This window comes from Microtus oregoni, unplaced genomic scaffold, assembly GCF_018167655.1.
Source record: "Microtus oregoni isolate MIOR12 unplaced genomic scaffold, Mior012 000016F_ref0000370, whole genome shotgun sequence".
Classification (NCBI taxonomy): domain Eukaryota; kingdom Metazoa; phylum Chordata; class Mammalia; order Rodentia; family Cricetidae; genus Microtus; species Microtus oregoni.
Genome location: NW_024543075.1, coordinates 42,443,385 through 42,463,125, shown reverse-complemented (window position 1 = coordinate 42,463,125; position 19,741 = coordinate 42,443,385). Strand labels below are relative to the sequence as shown.

General features: G+C 38.1%; 2 protein-coding genes across 2 annotated transcripts; one reads left to right on the top strand and one right to left on the bottom strand.

The window, feature by feature from the left end:
• Window positions 1-2,880: 2,880 nt before the first annotated feature.
• On the bottom strand, window positions 2,881-3,876 carry LOC121457409 (olfactory receptor 52M1-like). Its single transcript, XM_041666080.1, has one exon. The coding sequence runs from the start codon at window positions 3,874-3,876 to the stop codon at window positions 2,881-2,883; it is 996 nt and encodes a 331-aa protein (XP_041522014.1).
• Window positions 3,877-12,749: 8,873 nt separating this feature from the next.
• Window positions 12,750-13,742, top strand: LOC121457408 (olfactory receptor 51G2-like). Its single transcript, XM_041666079.1, has one exon. It carries the CDS (start codon window positions 12,750-12,752, stop codon window positions 13,740-13,742), a length of 993 nt encoding a protein of 330 aa, XP_041522013.1.
• Window positions 13,743-19,741: the final 5,999 nt, after the last annotated feature.

Below are 19,741 nucleotides of genomic sequence, written 5' to 3'. Positions count from 1 at the left end.
TTAATTCTCTAATTTCTCTGTTAGGTTTCTGTTTAATTGACCTGCCCATTGGTGAGAGAGGAGTGTTGAAGTCTCCTACTATTAGTGTGTGTGGATTGATGGCTGCCTTGAGTTTTAGTAATGTTTCTTTTACATACGTGGGCACTTTTATATTAGGGGCGTAGATATTCAGGATTGAGACTTCATCCTGATAAATTGTTCCTGTTATGAGTTTAAAATGTCCCTCTCCATCTCTTCTGATTGATTTAAGTTTGAAGTCAACTTTGTTAGAAATTAGTATGGCCACACCTGCTTGTTTATTAGGTCCATTTGCTTGATAAACCTTTTCCCAGCCCTTTACTCTGAGTAGGTGCCTGTCTTTGTGGTTGAGGTGTGTTTCTTGTAGACAGCAGAATGTTGGATCCTGTTTTCGTATCCAATCTCTTAGCCTGTGCCTTTTTTATATGTGAGTTGAGCCCATTGACATTAAGTGATATTAATGACCAGTGGTTGTTAACTCCGGTCACTTTTTTAGTAGTAGGGTTTGTGTGTTTCCCTTCTTTGAGTTGCGCTGGTGAAAGGTCTCCAGATGATTGAGTTATTGTGGGCATTGTTGGACTCCTTGGTTAGTGATTTTCCTTCTATTATTTTCTGTAAGGCTGGATTTGTGGCTACGTATTGTTTAAATTTATTTTTATCCTGGAAAATTTTGTTTTCTCCATTTATAGTGAACGAAAGCTTGGCTGGATATAGCAGTCTGGGCTTGCATCCATGATCTCTTTGTTTTTGCAGTACATCTATCCAGGACCTTCTGGCTTTCATGGTTTCCATAGAGAAGTCAGGTGTAAGTCTGATAGGTTTACCTTTATAAGTAACTTGGCCTTTTTCCTTTGCGGCTCTTAATATTCTTTCTTTGTTCTGTATATTTTGTGTTTTGATTATTATATGGCGAGGGGATGTTTTTTTTTTTTTTTTGATCCAGCCTATTTGGTGTTCTGTATGCTTCTTGAACCTTCATAGGTACCTCTTTCTTCAGGTTGGGGAGTTTTCTTCTAGAATTTTATTAAGTATATTTTCTGTACCGTTGAGCTGCACTTCTTCTCCTTCTTCTATCCCAATTATTCTTAGGTTTGGTCTCTTTATTGTGTCCCAAATTTCCTGAATGTTTTGTGATAAGAATTTGTTGGTTTTGCTGTTTTCTTTGATCAGTGTGTTTATTTTCTCTATGGTATCTTCAGTGTCTGATATTCTCTCTTCTATCTCTTGTAATCTGTTGTTAGTACTTGTCTCTGTCGTTCCTGTTCGTTTACCCAGATTTTCCATCTCCATCCTTCCCTCGGTTTGTGCTTTCTTCATTGCTTCCATTTCATTCTCCATGTCTTGGACCGCTTTCCTAACCTGTTTGATTGCTTTGTCTTGTTTCTCTTGGTTTTCTTGCGTGTCTTTGAGCGATTTATTCATTTCCTCTCCCTTTTTGTTTGTAATCTCTAATTGTTTATGGCAGTTTTTCACCTCCTGTTTAAGGTCCTCTATTATTTTCATATAGTTCACTTTTGAGTCGATTTCTTCTATTTCTTCAGGAGTAGGGTGTACAATTCTTCTTATTTCGGGATCCCTGGGTTCTGGTGGTGTCATGTTGCCTTTCACGTTGTTGGAGGAATTCTTGCATTGGCGCCTTCCCATCTCTTCCTTCAAATGGAGCCAGGAGAGGCCTGGTGTCTTGGTCCAGTCTTTGCCATGATTGACTCTCTGGGTATATCTCTTCAGTGTAGAAGCAGAAACCGTTCCTGTCCCGATGGGATTCCTCAGCAACTAGACAGGGCCGCCAGTAGCCCAATGATCCAGGGCCAAAAGGATGAATGGAGCAAGGTGGGGGTGGTGGTATCCAGGAGCGCGCAGGAAGCCTGGCGCTGGAGCTGAAGGTGTCTGGCTCCCTTACAGGGGACCCCGGAGCCTGCCAGGTAGGCAGGCACTTACGGCTCTGGGTGGGTAGCCTTAGTTTAGGAGCTTAAAACTGTGCTTGAGCACTGGTCCTAGCATACAGCAGGGCAGGGTTGGGGAGGGGTGCTGGGGGGGCTGGGTCATGCGAAAGAAAGACAGCCCTGCAGAAGGAGCTGGGGGAGGGGGCTTTGTGCTCTCTTCTGGGATAGTCCGCCCCTGGATAGCACACACTCACCTGTCCTGATGGGATTCCTCAGCAACTAAACAGGGCCGCCGGTAGCCCAATGATCCAGGGCCAACAGGATGAATGGAGCAAGGGGGGGGTGGTATCCAGGAGCGCGCAGGAAGCCTGGCGCTGGAGCTGAAGGTGCCCGGCTCCCTTACAGGGGACCCGGAGGCCTGCCTCATAGGCAGGCACTCACCGCTCTGGTTGGGTAGCCTTAGTTTAGGAGCTTAAAACTGTACTTGAGCACTGGTCCTAGCATACAGCAGGGCAGGGTTGGGGAGGGGTGCTGGGGGGGCTGGGTCATGCGAAAGAAAGACAGCCCTGCAGAAGGAGCTGCGGGAGGGGGGGTTTGTGCTCTCTTCCGGGACAGTCCGCCCCTGGATAGCACACACTCACCCGTCCTGATAGGATTCCTCAGCAACTCTGAATCATTCATTTTTAGATAAACTTTTTTCCATTACATCACACTTTGATAAATGCAAGGCATTAAGAGGTGTGTTCACTGCTCATCAGGTTCGTAGTACAGCCCCTGAGAGGCAGATAGATGGCCACAAAAAATTATAGTTGCTAGATTTATTAGAATTAACACATTAGTAATAAGTGAAGAGATTCTTCCTAATATAAGATAAATAATATCTGATTTCCAAGAGAAAATACAAAGATGGCAGTTATGAAGAAGCTTGGATTACTTGCATATTTTCCTCCTATATTCTCTCTGAAGACAACTTCAAACATCAGGAGACTTTTATTCTCAGAAAACTAAGAACATACTCTCTAATTTTCTTTGTCCTAATGCCATAGACAATGGGGTTAAGAAATGGTGGAACCAATAGGTACATATTGGCAATGAAGATATGAACTTGGGGGGCCACATTGTGGCCAAAGCGGTGGGTCAGGAATGTAAAGACAGCCGTGGAATAGAAAACGAGGATTACACAGACATGGGAACCACAGGTGCCTAAGGCTTTCAGACTTGCTTCTCGAGATGGAAGGCGAAAGACCGCACGGAGGATCAGAACATAGGAGAGGGCAATGAAGAAACAATCACAGGAGCCAATGACAGAGGCCACACTGAGGCTATAGCGCTTGGTGGCTCCTGTGTCCACACACGCCAGCTTCACCACAGCCATGAACTCACAGTAGGTGTGTGCAATGATTCGAGTTCTGCAGTAGGGCAGCTGCTTGAGCAGAATGGGGTGTGGAGAAAAGAAGCCTACTCCCCGCAGTGCCACAGCTACTCCCATTTGGGCGATGCGACTGTGGGTGAGAACTGTGGCATGGCGCAGTGGATCACAGATGGCCACATAGCGGTCAATGGCCATGGCCAGGAAGAAGCCAGACTCCATGGCAGTGAAGCTGTGGATGAAGAACATTTGAGCAAGGCACGCATCAAAGGCAATGTCATGATCTCCCATCCAGAAGAGACAGAGCATGCGTGGCAGTGTAGATGTGGAGAGGACCAGGTCAGTGACTGACAGCATGCACAGGAAGATGAACATGGGCTCGTGGAGGCTGCGCTCTGCTCTCACCACAGCCAGGATTGTCACGTTCCCCATCACAGCCACTATGTACATGGAGCAGAAGGGAATCCCAATCCAGACATGGAGGTGCTCCAGACCCGGGATGCCCATCAGCCAGAAGGTGCTTGGAGAGAGTTGGGACTTGTTAGCCGGGCCCGTGGTGGCACTGCCCAGTGCTTGTGGATGAAGTCCTCCTCGTACAGTCTCCATGTTTTGCTAAGGCTGTTACAAAACAAGCAAACTAACAAAAATGAATGAGAAGTGTATCCTAAAGGTTCACAATACAACACTACTGAAACTTTAATGAGAGCAGTGGGTTATCAACCTGGTCATTCCCACCTGGGGTGAAATATCCTTTCAAAGGGATTGCTTAAAACCATAGGAAAACACAGATATTTACATTATGATTTATGACAGTAGTAATGTTACAGTTATAAACAAGCAACAAAAATAATTCCATGGTTGGGGGTCAACACTGCATGAAGATCTATATGAAAGTTTTGTCACATTAGAAAAAGTTGACAACCACTGGAACGAGTGTAAAATGGATCCTTAGTGACACTTGGTAAAACCATGCACCCAGATACCAAAATTTATTAGAAATCGAGTGAAAAATCTCATAATTTGAAGAAATCATAAACTTATTTGACAATATATGATAAAACAAATTTCAATCATATTTTATATTCAGAATTCATTTTAATTCTCAGAAAAATATGGTTTATAAATTGAATAAGTTTGATTTTATATGTATATTTTTCTTTCTTAATATCATACTTAAATCTTCATCTCTCTTCCACTTTGTCTCTCTCTCTTTCGTGCTTGTGTGTGTGTGTTCTTTAAAACTCAGGATTTGTGTTCCCCAATCTGTGCCTTGGATTCTTATTTGACAATACTGTTATAGAATTTATTCCCAAGAGATATTTTCTGCCTTCAAATGTGAAGGGTTTTCTGCAAGCTATATTTTCTAAAATTTGAAAATTAGCAAGAATTTACAAACTCATTCTCTGTTTTCTTAAGTAAAATTTCTCAGCTCATATGCTCCATTATTTTACACTTTAATTTCAAGAAACGTAGTTTCTGTTTCAACATATTCCCTATATGCCCAGTCCTTCTTTACCTCCGTTATACTTAACATAGTTGGCATAAAATGATAATTGTATACTTCTCTTGGTGTTTGTATGTTTGTGTGATATTTGTTACCATTTTCAGACAAATTGAGGAAAGAGAATAATGCCTAGATCCTTCTAAAATGGAAATAAGATCACCTTGGAATGCTCACGTATGCTAATGCTTTGCTGAAACTGCCATGCAAAGTAAATTCTGATTTTCAGCTTGCAGGTACTGAATAAGAGCTTAGAATCTTGGTCTGAACCTCTAGAATTCAGCTATACATCTGTCTCTAGCGTCTATTTGCTTTCATCGTGTTAAACTTAACTTTTCTTGTCACATATTAAATTCAAAATCATGTAGCACAAAATGTTGCAATGCCTATTAAAGCATACTCTTGTCTTCCAGACTTCATAACTGATGTCAGGTTGGCGTAGGTGAAGTGCTGAAAAAAGAGACACAAGTGAATGCTTTTCTTTCTAAACTGCAATTCAGGATAATTCTTTATGGCCCAGCAGTGTTATTCTGGAATTCATTGCTCACTCTTTCTCATCTCTACACACTTCATAACTTGGAGCATGATTGAGTGAATAGTTGTTTTTCAGGACAGAGTCTTATGCAACCTAAGATGCCCTCAAATTCTTTACAAACACTTAAGATGGTTTTGAACTCTTGATCCTCCCGCTTCTGCATTACAAGTGCTAGGATTGCAGAGGTGTGCTACCAGATCCAATACTAAAAACATATTTAAAAACATTTATTTACTAATTTAACATTTCCAAACTGACATGTAAGTGTGCGAATTTATTATAGATGTGAATACCCACAATATTTGATACATGTATGAAGTGGGAATTTAAGTCAATGCAATCATACAAACAATCACAAACATCCAAAATGTCCTTATGGTGAAGATATTAAAAAGTTGTTAATTTACTTTTTAAAAAGGCAATTAAGGTAACTAAGAGAATCTAGCAGTTTGGGATGTTTTGAAACATTGTTTCCTGCTAGTTCTTGCTAATTGACCCTCTCAACAAAGGGACTTCTTTAACTACAGACCTCGATATAATAGATCATTTTTTTAATGTTGAAGAGGCCAAAACTAGTTATTCTCTGAATAAACTGTCTGTTACCATGAGCTGTCCTGGTGAAGCTGCCCAAATGCTATTACAATTCTTACCTGGGTTGTTAATCAGCATAGTTAGCTAGCAAGTAGCTATATTTACTGTATTTACAAAAAGCTAATCTTTTTAGCATGTATCTATGGTATTTATCCTTAACTTTAACACTGTTGTTCAACAAATAAACATTACCATGTTGAGGATTGCATCATTCTACCCATGCAAATGCAAATGTAGCTCTCTTCCCATCTCTGTTCTTATTTAACCATGTTAACGACAGGGCTCCAGAGAGCCACCTTCTATAAGAAACAGATTCAAAGCTCGTTCAGCTTACATCAGCATGGTTTACAATTCTTTCTGGGCTTCATCTGATTAAGTGTGTTACTCAAAGAGCAATTAATGGTCCACTGAGACAAGGGTAATTTTCTGAAAGAAGCAGAACTAAATAAATTTTAGGAAGAGTAATTATTATGAATATCTTTCAAAGATAATTAATGAAGATATTTTCCAGATGTCTTCTGGATATTTTGATGTTTGAAATATTTTTGAATATATCAAGGCAACAGCAACAAAAAATAGTAGGAAATAAAATGTTGTATTTATCCTTTGAGAGCTTATCTTTTGATAGGCTGATGGTAGATGTGTAATGTTCTCTTTTGACTTTTTTTGTCTCTTAATCTTTTGTCTTTAATCCTTTGTCAAAGAAACAAGAATTATGGATAGAGTGCAACACGTGTTGGATTTTAACAGCTAAAAAATGGTGATTGTCAGGATCTGAATCCAGACAGGTCTGGTTTCAAATATACTCCATGCAATTATTGAATTACTCAAATTTAAAAAGGAGTATATTTGTCAGAGCTCAGCTGCATACTTTCTTTTATAACGTACTTAGTTCTGTGGGTTATAACTAGCAGTATCCCAAATGATAAGCAGGTGCTGCTCAACCTGGCTCCAATTGCCAATCTTCACATCACTATCTTATTCCTAGATCTCACTTGGTTTCTGGGACATTTGACAGTGTAAAATTTTGTATTGTCTTCTTGTTTGCTCTATGTTAGTGTTCTTCCTAGTTCCTTCCCCATGTATATTCTATGCATTTTGAGATTAAAGACAGAAAGTCTCTGTTTAATAAAGTACTGATATCAAGAACTAGAAGCAAAACTCAGGGAAAAGGGTGACTAACAGGAGAAGCTGTGGAAGAGAGTCAGGTGTAACCCTCTATAGTAATACTGAAGGACAAGAGGCTGCTGTTTTTATCAAAGACTGTTTCAAAGCAGAATTGCTGCTATTGTTGCTCTTACCATATTTGACCTCCCAGTCATGATCCTTTGAATAAATCCATAGTATTATAAGTTCATCCTGCAGAGAAGGAGTCAATTCCACACAGAAAATGTTTGGTAATCTCAGAATAGTCGTGCCTAGGTATTTCTTGACTGACAGGTTGTAATTGTTGTGTTTAAGATCCACAGTAGGATAAAACCATTTATGACTTTTCCTCCTAGTTACCTGATTAGCAACCCCATTTACTATGGAAGTCAGATGTTTCCCAGTTTAATCTCCCTCCACCGCCTATGACTATAATCCACACTAGATTTTAAATTTTGTAAAACTGTGGATGTGGATTGGCCGTCAGTTATTATTGAGTCACCTGATAACTCTCAGGTGTAATTTTTAATTCTCGCATGCTTCCCCACCACCTATCCCGGTTTTGGAGGTAGTTTTGTTGTTGTTTTGTTTTTAGAGACAGGGGTTCTCTGTAGTTTTGAGCCTATCCTGGAGCTAGTTCTTGTTGAGCAGGCTGGCCTGCCTCTCCCTCCCAAGTGCTGGGATGAAAGGTGTGCGTCACCACTGCCTGGCCTTTGGAAGTAGTTTTTAGTTTTTTCTTCATAACCTTTATGCTTTTTGGGGGCTTTTGGGGTATGCTATCACATGGTCTTCCTATCCTCCCTCATTCCCTCTCCACTCTTAATATTCTCATGTACAGTCATACGGAGGATGCTTCTAATACAGCATCTTACACTGGAAGTCAAAACAACACTTGATGTGCTAGAAGCTGACATTAAGTAGGGCAAACTATAGAAAGATGGCCAGCAAAACCCCTGGAATGAGAAAATGTTTCAGTTTAGAATTTAATGATATGTCGAATTATCTGTTAACACACAGAGACAGAATATTGCAGAATATGATTAAAAACTACATGAACAGTGCCTATGGGAGAAAATCTTATTAACTTTTGAGAAAAATGAAAGGATAAGACACAATAAAGAGAAAACATTACACAGAAGACCAAGGAGAACAATCCATGTCATTTATGACCATCCTATCCATTTAAAAACCCAAATTTTAATCCAAGTGTAGTGGAAAACCATTTTCCACATAAATTGTAATATATGTACAAAAAAGAATTTATGCAAATGTCAGAAGTTGATTCAAAGTTGATTCTATAGTTATTTTTCAAAGTCAGATTCAGATTACTTCTGGTTTCCTAGGGCAGCAGTGAAAAACAGAACCCCAAAGCAAAAAAATATCAGAAATATATTTTCTGTATTTAGTTGGTCAGTTGTTGTTGTTTCTGTTATGCTCAGCTATGATGGTCATCATGATGGTCAGCCATAGTGGTCACTTTAGTGGTCAATTGTAGGGTTCATTGTGTTGTTGAGTGATAGTAGCCACTGTTGTGATCATTGGTGTTCACTGTGATCATCAGCCATAGTGAGTGTGTCAATAAGAGGATCTCTGTTTCTTGAGTCTTTTCTTGGACACTTTTCACTCTGTTTGTCTTGTCTAACTTTGATGTGTTAGTTTTTGTTTTATCTTATTATATTATATTAACCCTTAGAAGCCTGATTATTTTCTAAATGAGAGACAGAAAGAGGGCGCTTCAGATGGGAGGAGAGGTGGGGGACTTACTGGGAGAAGTAGAAGGAGGAGAATCTGTAATTGGGATATATTACGTAAGCAAAAAAACCCATTTTCTATAAAAATGAAGAAAAAGTGGAAAAAACAAAAGAAAAAAGAAAAACAATGAGAAAAGCTGATGAGAGTTTTTATCAGTTGTCAGTAGTGTACCTGTCAAGGCTGTCGGTCAGTAGTGTACCCGTCAATGGTGGTGGTTTAGGCAATCAGCAGGCATGCATTAAGGAATCAATATTGTTGACAATATATAGAGAACTTACTCTATGTGCTCGTTAGTTTTATGTCAACTTGGCACAAGTAGTCAAACTGATGATTATCTTAAATATCACCATAGAACCTTCGTTCAACAACAGATGGGGAACAGAGGCAGTGACCCACATCGGAGCACTGGACTGAATTCCCAAGATCCAGTTGAAGAGTGGAGGGAGTGAGAGCATGAGCAAGGAATTCAAGACCATGAGGGGCTCATCCACTGAGACAGTTTGCTTGAGCTAATGGGAGCTCACCAACGCCAACTGGACTGGGAGTGAATGAGCATGGGATCAACTAAGTCCCTCTGAAGGGGGTTGACAGCTGGGGCAGACTGAGGGCCACTGATAGTGACACTGGGATGTGACTCTACTGTATATAATGGCTTCATGGGATCCTATCCTTTTTTGGATATAAACCTTGTTCAACTTAGACATAGCAGGGAAGGCATTGAACTTTCCACAGGGTGGAATACATGGCACTCCATTAGGTTTGGAGGGGTGGGGGGAGGGCCTGTGGAGGGAGAGGGAGGGGACTGGGAGGAGGAGAGGGAGTGTAAATTTGGGTTGTTTTTTTTTTTTTTTAAGTTATAAGAAAAAAAGGGTTATCTGAGAAGAGGGTACCTCAACCTCAATTAAAAACAAAACAAAAACGCATCCAAAAGATCTAGCTGCAAGAAAGCCTGTAGGGTATTTTTAAAATTAGTGATTGATATGAGAAGGCTGGGATTATTATGGGTGGTCCTAGGCTCAACAAGAGAGCAGACTGAGTAAGCTAGGAAGGCCAGTCCAGTAAGCAGTACTTCTTCATAACCTCTGCTCCAACTCCTGTCACCCGGTTCCTGCCCTGTTTGAGTGCCTGCTCTGATTTCCTTCCATGATGAACAGAGATGAGGAAGCATAAAACTAACAAACCTTTCCCTTCCCAAGTCATTTTGGTCATGGTGTTCCATTAGAGAAATACGTTCTCTAGTATCCTTACATATTCTGGATGCAGGCAAATATTTGATTTTATGTAGTTTCATAAAATTTCCTCCGGATACTGAGGCATACTGAGAAATTCCAAAGCTCACTCCAAAGAGACAGCAAAGTACTTCTGTCTGGGAGTAGTGGACAAAGGCCTTTAGGAAGTAGCATGAAAGGAAATGTTGACCCTGAGGTAGCCACAGCCTCTCTTGTATTTGTCTTGGGGCCTCATGTCTCCTAGGACTGTAGGAAGATTTATAAATTAATCCCACTTGTTTGTTGAGTTGAACTGCCACTCACAATGAGGGGAATTTTTGTACCTAGTATGAGAGATCAGGGAAATATTTAGGTGAATGAAAATGGAAATACATGGTTGAAAAGTTGAGAAGCAGAGTAGTTTAGATATTTATCAGAAGTAGAAGGTAAAAGTCTATGAAGCTGTTTGAAGGTAAGTTTATTACTATTATTCAGTTAAGGACATTATTATGTATAAAATATCATAGGTATCCATGCTTGTGCTAAAAACTTCCGATTATCCTCGAGCGTTTCAAACTGACAAGGCTTGTAGAAGATGCCCAAACTGATGTGGCTCTCGGTCTTTGTTAATGGATTTGCTGCATATAGGAGCCAAAGAGACACTTTCAAACTGAACAGATAAGGAACTGCAGCTTATGAACTAATCCTAGGGACAGACGGCAAGTCTGTGAGAGCTGATTTGAAATCACAGATTATAAGCAGCAGAAAGTGGACAGTGAAAAACGAGTCTTGTCACAGCCTAACAGAAGGACTAGCTGCTAGAGAGTAGACAAGATACATCACATATGTATATATTGGGGTAACCACGGAGTCTAGCAGAGATTTTCAGAGTCATAGCTTAGCAAGTCTCAAGGATTTCAATCTTTGTCTAGATGGATTTTTGTATTCCACTCGGGGCACTATTTTATCCACACTCAATAGAATGAAATTTGCCCTGATAGGAATATCATAGTTATCAGTGAAAATTGACAATAGTAAACATTTAAAATGTTATTAATATATTAATGCTTAGCATTCACTGGATGTCGGTGAGTCGAAATTGATAATTCTCACAGTACAGCTGCTCATTATTCCTTTGGGAAAGGCCCATTCATGAGTGTTTTATATTAGGGTGTTGTGTGTCTTCTCTACTTTTAATTTCTGTAGTAATGAAAGACCTCTGTTTTTTTCATTTTCTCTGTTGTGCTCAGATGCAGCAGAAGCATAATTTTGTGATTACTATCTATAGTATTCATTTTTAAATATTGAACTTACCTCCTTTCCTATTTTATTTATCCTCAGTTACAGCTGAGAATGCTTCTTCATAATAAACTGTATGGTCTGATAAATAAATTAATTCCTGATTTTCATACAATATCTCCTTGGTTTCCAGTACAACCCCACTGAAGTGTCAGCTGATAAAGGATACAACTTTAGTATATACTGAAAAGTAATCACTATAAATAATTAAAAAGAGAATCTACATTTCAACCATAATATAATTCATGCTAATATGGTATAGAACCAAAGAAATACTTTTAACTAAGAAGTGGCATCTCAATGATGAAAACAGTCAATTCTATTTTCTTTAAATATTATATTTTTCTCTTTGTTGTAAAGTTTGCTTTGAAAATTATATGTTACTTAAGTACATTTTACTACTTAATTAACTTTCAGAGGATCAACCCAATTTGCAGAGACTGTGACACTCTCACAGGTTTACATCAGACAAAATACCAGCAGGGATAAGAGGAGTGTACAAAAAGTCTCACCCCTAACCCAAACACTGTTTGTAACTGATACCTGCTGGTAAGGGAAAACCAGTTTTATCCATTGTAGTGCTATTGCTTATATCAGCTACAGTCTGGGCAGACCTTATGCCCAGGTGTGTTGATGAGCAAAAAACAGATTCTATGTTTATCTATGTTTATCTATTTTATTGTGTGTGTGTGTGTGTGTGTGTGTGTGCATTTTGCTTTGTTTGTCTTATTGTTTATTTTTTTATTGATTTTTTTAAAGAAAGAGAAAGGAAGGTGGGGAGGCTCTGGTAGGAGTTGGAGAAGAGAAAAAATAAGCAAAATAGATTGCATAATTTAAAAAAAAAACAAAGACTTACAGTTCAAAATCAAATCATGTTTGGAGTCTGATGTTTGAAGAGCAAGATTATGACATCAGTTACACAATAGAGAATAGTTGGGGGAGAATGAAGCCTGTGCTGGCCCAAACTGAATTGATTTCTCTAAAAATGTTCTAGTACTGAGCATGAAATCATCAAATTTAACAGCGTAGCAATTCAATTTAAGTCATCTAGATAAATGGTGGTGTTAGACCTATCAATAGCATGTTTTTGGAAAGTTTTTGTTAGAAAGGGTGGTCTTAATTTGTGTTTATGTGTTGTATCAGAATGATGTCTTTAGAAGCTCATTCATGTTTAAAGGTGTTTGAATGATTCTGCAGAAATGAAGGACTTGGTGGGGAGAGAGAGAGTAGATACTTTAATTAACTGGCTATAACCATCAGTGGTACTGAGAAAGGGAACTAGGATTGGAATGGCTTAAGGAGTTATAAAAGGTAAACACTGAAGTCTCTTTTCGTTTTTCTTTGTCTTTTTCTCCTTTTCTTCTTAAAATGCAGATCCTGGCCTTGTCAAAGCCTTCCCCATTATATAGTAACTGTAGAGCTGGATTGTGCTCCAACAGTCAGCCCAATGGCAACCACAAACTCCAGCAGCATCATGTCCTCCACATTCTACCTCACAGGCATCCCTGGCTATGAGGAGTTTCACCACTGGATTTCCATCCCATTCTGTCTCCTCTACATTGTTGGGATAACAGGCAACTGTTCCATCTTGCATATCGTGAGGACAGACCCAAGGCTCCATGAGCCCATGTATTACTTCCTGGCCATGCTTTCTCTCACTGACATGGCCATGTCGCTGCCTGCCATGGTATCACTTTTCAGGGTGTTGTGGTCCATTTCCCGAGAGATCCAGTTCAATATCTGTGTGGTACAAATGTTTCTGATTCATACCTTTTCCTTCACTGAATCATCTGTGCTCCTGGCCATGGCCCTTGACCGGTATGTGGCCATCTGCCACCCTCTGCGATATGCTACCATTCTCACTCCAAAGCTCATTGCCAAGATTGGAGTTGCAGCCTTGCTTCGGAGTGCAATCCCACTCATTCCTCTCCTGGTTCGTCTAGCATTCATTCCCTTCTGTCGCTCCCATGTCCTTTCTCATTCTTATTGTCTGCACCAGGACATAATCCGACTTGCCTGTGCTGACGTCAGGTTTAATGTTATATATGGAATGGTTGTGATTACTATGCTGTGGGGCATGGATTCTTTGGGTATTTTAATAACTTATGTTTTTATCCTTCACTCAGTGTTAAGAATCGCATCCCGTGAGGGTAGGCTGAAAGCACTTAACACGTGTGCATCCCACATCTGTGCTGTGCTCATCCTATATGTGCCCATGATAGGATTATCTATCGTCCATCGTTTTGCCAAGCATTCCTCTCCCTTTGTTCACATCTTTATGGCTCATATCTATTTAATGGTGCCACCAGTGCTTAACCCCATCATCTATAGTGTGAAGACCAAGCAGATCCGCCAAGGAATCCTCCATCTGATCTGTGCCCATAAAATTAATTCTTCTGCAATGCAATCATGTCATCAAGACAACAAGGTGTTAAAATAATGACTCAATGCCATGGTGAATTATCTATCCTAAGTATGTTGTACTCAGAGGTGACAAAACATCAAGCAGAAATAACCACTCCAAATGTGCTCATGTTGACTCAAAGAACTAGGCATCCTTACATACTTTACATACTTTAAAATCATCTTCAGTTATTAATGTATTAGAGAGATAGGATGCAAATCACTGTCCTCTGTCCTTGGCTGTTAATAACCTTAAGCTTCATATAAGTAACTTATCTACAAAGTTTGCCTTAAATTGGAAAAAAAAGATTCTTTTTTGTCTTTTTGATATTTGATAATGTTTGGCATAGAACCTTACATGACCTTTTAATTTTTATTAATATTGTGCTTGAAATCTCATTATTTGTTCATATCTATAGATGGTAATAATTTGACCAAAATCATTTTGTTGATCTGTTTGATTTCTTTCTCTTGATTTTCTTTAAGGGATTTGTTGATTTCTTCTAATTTTTTGTTTGCCTTTTTCCTCCATTTCTTTGAGGAAATTTTTCATTTCCTCTTTAAGTGCCTCAAACATTCTCCTAAAGTTATTTTTTAGGTTATTTTCTTCTGCTCCAAGTATATTTGAATGTTCAAATCTTGCTGTTGTAGAGCCACTAATTGTTGTTGGTGTCATGTTGCTCTTTGTGGTATTGAGTGTGTTCTTATCTTGTCTACCCATCATTTCCTCTGATTGGTGTAGTTCTGGCTGTGTCTCTGATGATTAATCTTCCAGGTGTGAGCAGATCCAAGGATCATGTTGCAGTCAGGGCCACGGTTTCAGTCATGTGGAGGTCACTCTGTGTTCCCTGAGGTCGCTTGATGCTCCTGGGTGTCCCTCTCCAATCCCAGAGATTTTTCAGACCTCCTCCTAAGGAGGTTGCTGGCTCAGGCCTGCTGTGGTGGAGGTCGCTGACTCAGGCTTGTTCCTGTAAATGTCCATGGTTTGGGCCTGCTCCCACAGAGGTTGCTCCCTGTACTGCTCCTCTGGAGGTCGCTGACTTAATCTGAAAGTGTAATTTTAAAGTGTTTAAATTTAACTAAATTCAGCTTATGCTAGTAATGTTATTTTTTTCAAAATAGTGTTTTTAAAGCAATTTTCATTGTAATTATTTTAAAGATCAAATATTATCATTTTTGAGATTAACAGTCCTTAAATTGTTTCTAATGAATGGTTCTTTGGTGAAATTGAATGTGCTGAAATAGAAGAGTAACAACAAGTATTCTCAAGTAAAGGATCCGATCTGGGGGAATGAGACATAGGTGTATAAAAACAAAACAAAACAGAAAATAAAACATAAACTATCAAGGAGCAATAAGGAGACCATGGGTTCTTCAGGAATGAAGGGAATGACTGGATCTGAGATCCTAACTTCAAGTTTATGGGTTCCTTTCTATTGTTTTAAGTGAGACATCATTACAACACTTCTTTTTAAAAGATAACACCCAAATTACTTCTCTTTTACTCAATGACTTGTTTATTTCTTTGGGTTTATGCATTCAGTATTTAGGGCTGCTCTTACACCAAGGAAAGTCAAATTCTTGGACAACATCTAGTACAAGATATATGAAAACATATTGTCTTTCAGCAAGGCAGGGACAGTCAGAAGATATGAAAACATATTGTCTTTCAGCAAGGCAGGGACAGTCAGAAGATATGAAACACATTGTCAGCAAGGCAGGGGCAGTCAGAAGATATGAAAACATATTGTCTTTCAGCAAGGCAGGGACAGTCAGAAGATATGAAAATACATTGTCTTTCAGCAAGGCAGGGACAGTCAGAAGATATGAAAATACATTGTCTTTCAGCAAGGCAGGGACAGTCTGAAGATATGAAAACACATTGTCTGTCAGCAAGGCAGGGACAGTCAGAAGATATGAAAACATATTGTCTTTCAGCAAGGCAGGGACAGTCAGAAGATATGAAAACATATTGTCTGTCAGCAAGGCAGGTCAGTCAGAAGATATGAAAATACATTGTCTGTCAGCAAGGCAAGGACAATCTGAAGATATGAAGGACCTTCCCAGCTACTTCTGCATTTTTTAATTCAGGCTGAACTAAATTTCTATTATTATTCCACAATTTATGTACGATTATGAATTGGATTGTTTCAAAGATAGAGAATTTAATTTTAACTAGTGATCAGATTTATGAGAGAATCTAGGAATAATTGGGGAGAAGAAAACATGATCAAAATATATTGTATGGAAAAAATTAAAAGAATTAAAACAAAATAAATATAACAACAATAGAGTCACCTACAGACATTATCTGAAATTTCTTATTTTCTTCTTCCAAAAATTCTAAATAGTTAAACCATGTTTACATGCACTTGCATGTAAATGCTTTTTTACCAAGTATTCTTATTTAAAAAATGTTAAACTAATGGATTTTTGTTATTAGCATCACATAATAATCTCTGGGAACATGACAAAATTATTCTTAAAATTCTTTAAAGTTATAATCTTTTCCACAAACCAAATAAAGAAAATCAGTATTGATATTGCTCCCTTTTAAAGCAACCACACCTCCCCGGATAAGAATGAATATGCATATATTTTCTCTAATAAAAAATAGTGATGCTTAGGCAATGGTTAGTTACCATATAGCAACTTCTGTTTTGACCTACAGTATAAATTCAAGACTTGAAAACCAAAATAGGGACAATAAAGAAAACGTTAACCAAGGGAATTCTAAAAACAGAAAATATGAAAAGATGATCAGGAGCCACAAATGCAAGCATAAACAGCAGAATGGAGAGAATCTCAAGTGTTGAAGATACAATAGAGGAAATAGACTCATTGGTCAAAGAAAACATTAAATATAACAAAAGCTTAACACAAAATATCCAGGAAATATGGGACACTATGAAAAGACCAAACTTAAGAATAATAGGTATAGAAGAAGGAGAACTATAAGTCAAAAATCAAAGAAAATATATTCAACAAAATTATAGAAGAAAACTTTTCCAATCTAAAGAAAAATATGTATAAAGATATGTATATGGAGATACAAGAAGCTTACAGAACACCAAATAGACTGGATATCAAAAAAGTCTCCTTGCCACATAATAATCAAACACTAAACATACAGAATAAGGAAAGAATATTAACGGCTGCAAAGGAAAAAGGCTTAGTAACATATAAAGGCAGACCTATTGGAATTACACCTGACTTTATAAATATAAAAATATAAAATATAAAAACCAAACGTTCCTGGTCAGGCATTATGCAGACATTAAGAGATCATGAATGCTAGCCCAGACTACTATACCCAACAAAACTTTCAACCATGATAAAAGGACAAATCAAGATATTCCATGACAGAACCAGATTTCACTAATACCTAGCCACACACCAAGCCCTATACAAAGTACTAGAAGGAAAACTTCTACCCAAGAAGGTCAGCTACATCCACAAAAACACAGACAATAGTTGATCTCACAGCAGCAAATCCCAAAGAAGTGAAAAGCACACACAATAACATCACCACCAACAAAAACTAAAATAACAAGAACTAGCGATCACTGGTCATTAAAATCTCTTATTATAAATGGCCTCAATTCACATATGAAATTATACAGGCTATGAAAACAGAATCCATTCTTCTGCTGGATACAAGAAACACACTTCAACCTCAAAGACAGACATTGCCTTAGAGTAAATGCTTGGGAAAAAAAAATCCAATCAAATAAACCTAAGAAAGAAGCTGGTTTAGTTATCTTAATATTGAGCAAAATAGGCTATAAACTGAAATCAATCAAAAGAGACAAAGAAGAACGTTTTATATTAGTCACAAGAAAAATCCATCAAGAGGAAATCTCAATACTGAATGTCTATGCTCCAAATTCAAGGGCACACTCATATGTAAAAATACTACTAAAGCTTAAAACACACATAAAACCCCACACACTAATAGTGGGAAACTTCAAAACCCCACTCTCACCACTGGACAGGTCTGTTAGACAGAAAATTAACAGGGAACGAAGGGAACTAACAGATTTATGAATCAAATGGACTTAGCACACATCTACAGACCATTCCATCCAAGCATAAAAGAACATGCCTTCCTCTAAGCATCCTGTGCAACCTTCTCAAAAACTGACCACATATTAGGTAACAAATCAAACCTCCACAGATACAAAAGAATTGAAACAACTTCATGTATCCTATTAGATAACCATGGCTTAAAGTTAGAATTCAACAGCAATACTAATTCCAGAAAGCTCACAAAAACTTGGAAATTAAACAATGCTTACCTGAATCATCAATGAGTCAAGAAAGAAATAAAGGAAGAAATTAAAGACTTCCTAAAATTTAATGAAAATGACCACACAACATACCCAAATTTATGGGACACAATGAAAGCAGCATTAAGAGGAAAGTTCATAGCATTAAATGTCTACATAAAGAAGTTGGAAATATTCCACACTAGTGAGTTACTAGAACACCTGAAAACTCTAGAACAAAAAGATGCAAACATATCTAGAAGGAACAGATGACAGGAAATTATCAAACTGAGAGCTAATACCAACACTCCTCAAACTGTTCCACACAACAGAACAGAAAGAAAAGAAACATTGCCAAACACTTTTTATTAAGCTACAGTTATTCAGATAACCAAACCACATAAAGACATTACTATGAAAGAGAATTACAGATCAATCTCACTCATGAACATTGGTGCAAAAATACTCAATAAAATACTGGTGAACCAAATCCAAGAACACATTAGAAAAATCATCCACCATGATAAAGTTGGTTTTATCCCAGAGATGCAGGAATGGTTTAACATACTAAATCTGTCAGCATAATCCACCATATAAACAAACTGAAAAGAAAACTACATGATCATTTCATTAGATGTTGATTGAGTTTTCTGTCCTGCCCAGTTCCCACAGTTGTTAAGTTCCAAAGAAATCACACAGAGGTCCACCTTAAGTATAAACTGATTGGCCCATTAGCTCAGGCTTCTTATTATCTCTTATAACTTATATTAGCCCATCATTCTTGTCTATGTTAGCCACATGGCTTGGTACCTTTTTTGGTGAGGCAGTTACATCTTGCTTGCTTTGTGACTGGGTCAGGACAGCAGAACAAGCCTTCCTCTTCCCAGAATTCTCCTGTTCTCATTGACTTGCCTCTTTCCTGTCTGGTTGTCACACCTATTCTTCCAACCTGGCTACTGGCCAATAAGCATTTATTTAAAAATATAATTGACAAAATACAGACTATTGTCCCACAGCAATTAGATGCTAAAAAAAGTCTTCAAAAATATACATAAAGGTCTTGGAGAGAGCAGGGATACAAGAAACATATCTAAACATAATAAAGTCAATATATAGCAAGCCAATAGCCAATATCAAACTAGATGGAGAAAAACTCAAAGCAATCCCACTGAAATCAGGAATAAGACAAAGTTGTCCTTTCTCTCCATATGTATTTATTATAATGCTTGAAGTTCTAGCTAGAGCCAAAAGACAACAAAAGGAGATCAAGAGGAACAAATTGGAAAAGAAGAAGACAAACACTCACTATTTGCTAATGATATGATAGTTTACCTAAGCAACCCCAAAAATTCTACCAAGGAAGTTCTACATCTCATAAACACCTTCAGTAATGTAACAGAATACAAGATTAAGTAAAAAAAAATCAGTATCCCTTCTTTACACAGATGATAAAGGGCCTTAGAATGAAATCAGAGAAACATCACTCTTCACAATAGCCAAAAATAACATAAAATATCTTGGAATAATTCTAATCAAACAAGTGAAAGACATGTATGACAAGAACTTTAAATATTTGAAGAAACACCAAAAAAGGACATACCTCCCATATTCTTGGGTAGGTAGATATAGCATAGTAAAAATGACAATCTTACCACGAGCAATCTACAGATTTAATGCAATGCTCATCAAAATTCCATAAGAATTCTTCGCATTCCTTGAAAAATAATTTTCAACATCCTGTGGAAAAGCAAAAAACCTAGGATAGCAA

Bases quoted from the DNA above. Each gene is read 5' to 3' on its own strand.
- LOC121457409 (XM_041666080.1), bottom strand. From the start codon at position 3,876: ATGGAGACTGTACGAGGAGGACTTCATCCACAAGCACTGGGCAGTGCC.
- LOC121457408 (XM_041666079.1), top strand. From the start codon at position 12,750: ATGGCAACCACAAACTCCAGCAGCATCATGTCCTCCACATTCTACCTC.